The 3264-nt window shown below is 40.0% G+C and overlaps 1 protein-coding gene across 1 annotated transcript; it reads left to right on the plus strand.

Annotated features, from left to right (window-relative positions):
* The first annotated feature begins 1016 nt into the window (after positions 1–1016).
* LOC124036650 lies at positions 1017–2753 on the plus strand. Its single transcript, XM_046351474.1, has 2 exons — positions 1017–1513; positions 1844–2753. The coding sequence occupies exons 1-2, from the start codon at positions 1049–1051 to the stop codon at positions 2339–2341; spliced, it is 963 nt and encodes a 320-aa protein (XP_046207430.1). The 5' UTR covers positions 1017–1048; the 3' UTR covers positions 2342–2753.
* Positions 2754–3264: the final 511 nt, after the last annotated feature.

A 3264-nucleotide genomic window follows, 5' to 3' on the forward strand; every position in this document is an offset into this window, starting at 1 on the left:
TCTGTAGCCCCTGGAACTACTGTAACTCCCCCCTGGAACTACTGTAACTCCCTGGAACTACTGTAACTCTCCCTGGAACTACTGTAATCTCTCCCTGGAACTACTGTAACTCCCCTGAACTACTGGAACTCCCCCTGAACTACTGGAACTCCCCTGAAACTACTGTAACCTCCCTGAACTCCCCTGGAACTACTGGAACTCCCTGAACTACTGAACTCCCCTGGAACTACTGAACTCCCCTGGAACTACTGAACTCCCCTGGAACTACTGTAACTCCTGAACTATTGTAACTGTTCACATTGCAACACTGAACATGTTTACGCTGTTCATTTTGATACGTCTCTGAAATTAAAGGCATAATTTTCGTATTGGACATATAATGCAGTGACAACCACATTTAGGTGCTTCAAATTCATGTCTATCATACCAAAATATAACCCACAGACACGGTCCTTACTGAAAATCATCATTAGACTTTGTCACCCCAAAGTAGCCAAATATGTGAAATGTGGCCCTCTGGTCCTTGAACTAGATGTGATTGGTTATCAACTGAAACATTGTAATAATATTCACCATGAACTAGATGTGATTGGTTATCAACTGAAACATTGTAATAATATTCACCATGAACTAGATGTGATTGGTTATCAACTGAAACATTGTAATAATATTCACCATGAACTAGATGTGATTGGTTATCAACTGAAACATTGTAATAATATTCACCATGAACTAAATGTGATTGGTTATCAACTGAAACATTGTAATAACTAGTAACTCACCTCAAAACTCATTTCAAAGGAGGTCATGGTGAGAACCTTTCATTATTTACTTTTTATTGATTGAAAAAGTCCCTGGTTTGTCCCTGGTGATGCGTTGGGCAGCCTGGATTAGTATGCATAAATGCACCCTGGGTTTTGAAGAGGGTGGAGACCAAAATATTGAGGGGTGGAGACCAGAGTATCCAGACTAGCAGAGATGTACCAGCAACTATCATCGTCACTCTGTTCATCTGGGGAGAGGAAAGTAGACAGAAAATCTGATCACAATGGATTACATCAAGCCAGCATTTGACATTCTGTTCGAACAAGTGAGAAAATCAGGCAGTTTTTACATGACCTTCTTTGCTCTTTTTCTGTACCACATTATGTTTGATGACCACTTAAAATGCTCTTGTGAAGATGGTGTTAAAACAGTGGTTACCCCTCAACACTGTATCTACTACATGGTGTTTCCAGCTGTGATCTTGATTTTCTTGACTCTCTGGATGGACAGAGAGTTTCAACGAGTCTTGAGAATGACATGCAGATGCAGATGTGATTTGTGTGGAAGACTGTTGGGATTATTAATTAAGGCAGTCTCTAAAGGGTTGCTGTGGGTTGTGTGTGTGCTTTTTGATGGGGACTGGTACATGTGCTATCAAAGACCAACTTATCCCTGCAGATACAACCCTGATAAGACACCATTCCAAGAAGACCTAGATAAGCAAACTGATATCAAAGTGTTCTCCATGGTAAGTACCTTTAATTATGTAATTGTCATTGATTAATTACCAGAGTAATGGAGGGGGGTGGAGACCAGAGTATTGAGGGGGGTGGAGACCAGAGTATTGAGGGGGGTGGAGACCAGAGTATTAAGGGGGTGTGGAGACCAGAGTATTGAGGCGGGGGGAGACCAGAGTATTGGGGGACCAGAGTATTGCTGACCAGCGTATTGAGGGGGAGACCAGAGTATTGAGGGGGCTGGAGATCGGAGTATTGCGGGGGTGGAGACCAGAGTATTGAGGGAGGTGGAGACCTGGGGTGCGTTCAGTTTGCTTGAACGTTTGCTAATTCTGTTTCAGGTTTACGGCTCTGGACTGGTTCTGTTTCTACTTGTTGGGAATTCCATTCTGACTGCAGTACCTTGGAGGGATATCTGTTGTAGATCTTGCAAGGGTGTCAGACCTTATCACAGGGAACTATTTGAGGAGAATATTTGGGAAGAGACAGAAATTCTTATTGAAAAAGACTTAAAGAGAACAGCTCAGGAGAGTGTAGTTCTTAAAAGCAGAGGACTACTACCACCCCTTCCGAATGCAGCCCAAGGAAACATACAGGGAGGCAGCGACACCACCCATCCTGAGGTTAAAGACAGAGTGATCACCCTTAACAACCTTCATTTTGACATTATATCTGATCTAGATAATGTTATAATTGATCACATCAATACTATGTACCAGAACCCTGACCCTATCCCGAACAGGTTTGCAAATCTATGTTCTTGTATAACAAGTGTCTCCTCAGGAAACATCAGACAGCCACTAACAACTGGAACAGAACTCACTAACATAATCCCCTAACGATGACATTTTTGCTAACCTTGTATAATAAGTGTCTAATCAGAAAACACCGAACAGGGAGAAGAACTCAGAGACATACACAGCAGCAACAACTGAAACCATACAAGAACAACCATATTCAAGTAACGATAACAGAAGAAGTTGCCAGATGCCACGAACTGAGAAAGGCCCTCCAACTGTGGTGTAATATTGGTAAATGTTATAATATATATTTTTCCATCAAATGTGTGAAATGTCACATATTTGGTTATAATATGTAAAATGATATGGACATTAATACTATCATACACTGTATGTGAACCATTTGTGAAAACTAGTTTTCAGAGACCCTCTGTTTATAAGGCATCTTCTGCCTCACAATAAACTGTGTTTCTGGTTAAGGTGGCAGCAGTAGTTTGGTACAATACAACTAGAAGGGGTTATATGAGGGAGCGAACAACTGTGGGTGATAAACCTCAACAACGACCCTGTATGAGCTTTCATAATGTCACAGAGGTGGAAATATGAGCCGAATTATGAAACATGAGTCCTGTTAGACCACAGCTTGATGGTTGACTTAGAGCTGTTCTAGGTTATCTTATTTCTAGACTATAAACAATATAACCTTCATTAATGAATATATGTTAATATAACCAGTGAATTATTATTTTTTTATCATGTTTTCTAATTCATATGTTGTTACTATTGAGTTGTGTTCTGTCTTTATATCTACCTTTAACAAACAAATTAGATATATAATATGCTAACAATCTGTATCTCTTTCACCCAATATTAATGTACCTGACTGTTCACTCCTGCAATACTACACTTGTTCCATGTTCATTTGATACGTCTCTAAAATTAAAATAATAGTTGTATTTTCCTGTACAGCCTTGATGGATCAGTTAATTACTGAACACATTTGTGTAGTAATGTTACAACAC

Source organism: Oncorhynchus gorbuscha, linkage group LG05, assembly GCF_021184085.1.
Source record: "Oncorhynchus gorbuscha isolate QuinsamMale2020 ecotype Even-year linkage group LG05, OgorEven_v1.0, whole genome shotgun sequence".
Lineage (NCBI taxonomy): Eukaryota > Metazoa > Chordata > Actinopteri > Salmoniformes > Salmonidae > Oncorhynchus > Oncorhynchus gorbuscha.

Bases quoted from the DNA above. Each gene is read 5' to 3' on its own strand.
- LOC124036650 (XM_046351474.1), top strand. From the start codon at position 1,049: ATGGATTACATCAAGCCAGCATTTGACATTCTGTTCGAACAAGTGAGA. The intron at 1,514-1,843 runs GTAAGTACCTTT...ATTCTGTTTCAG, and splicing joins ATATCAAAGTGTTCTCCATG to GTTTACGGCTCTGGACTGGT.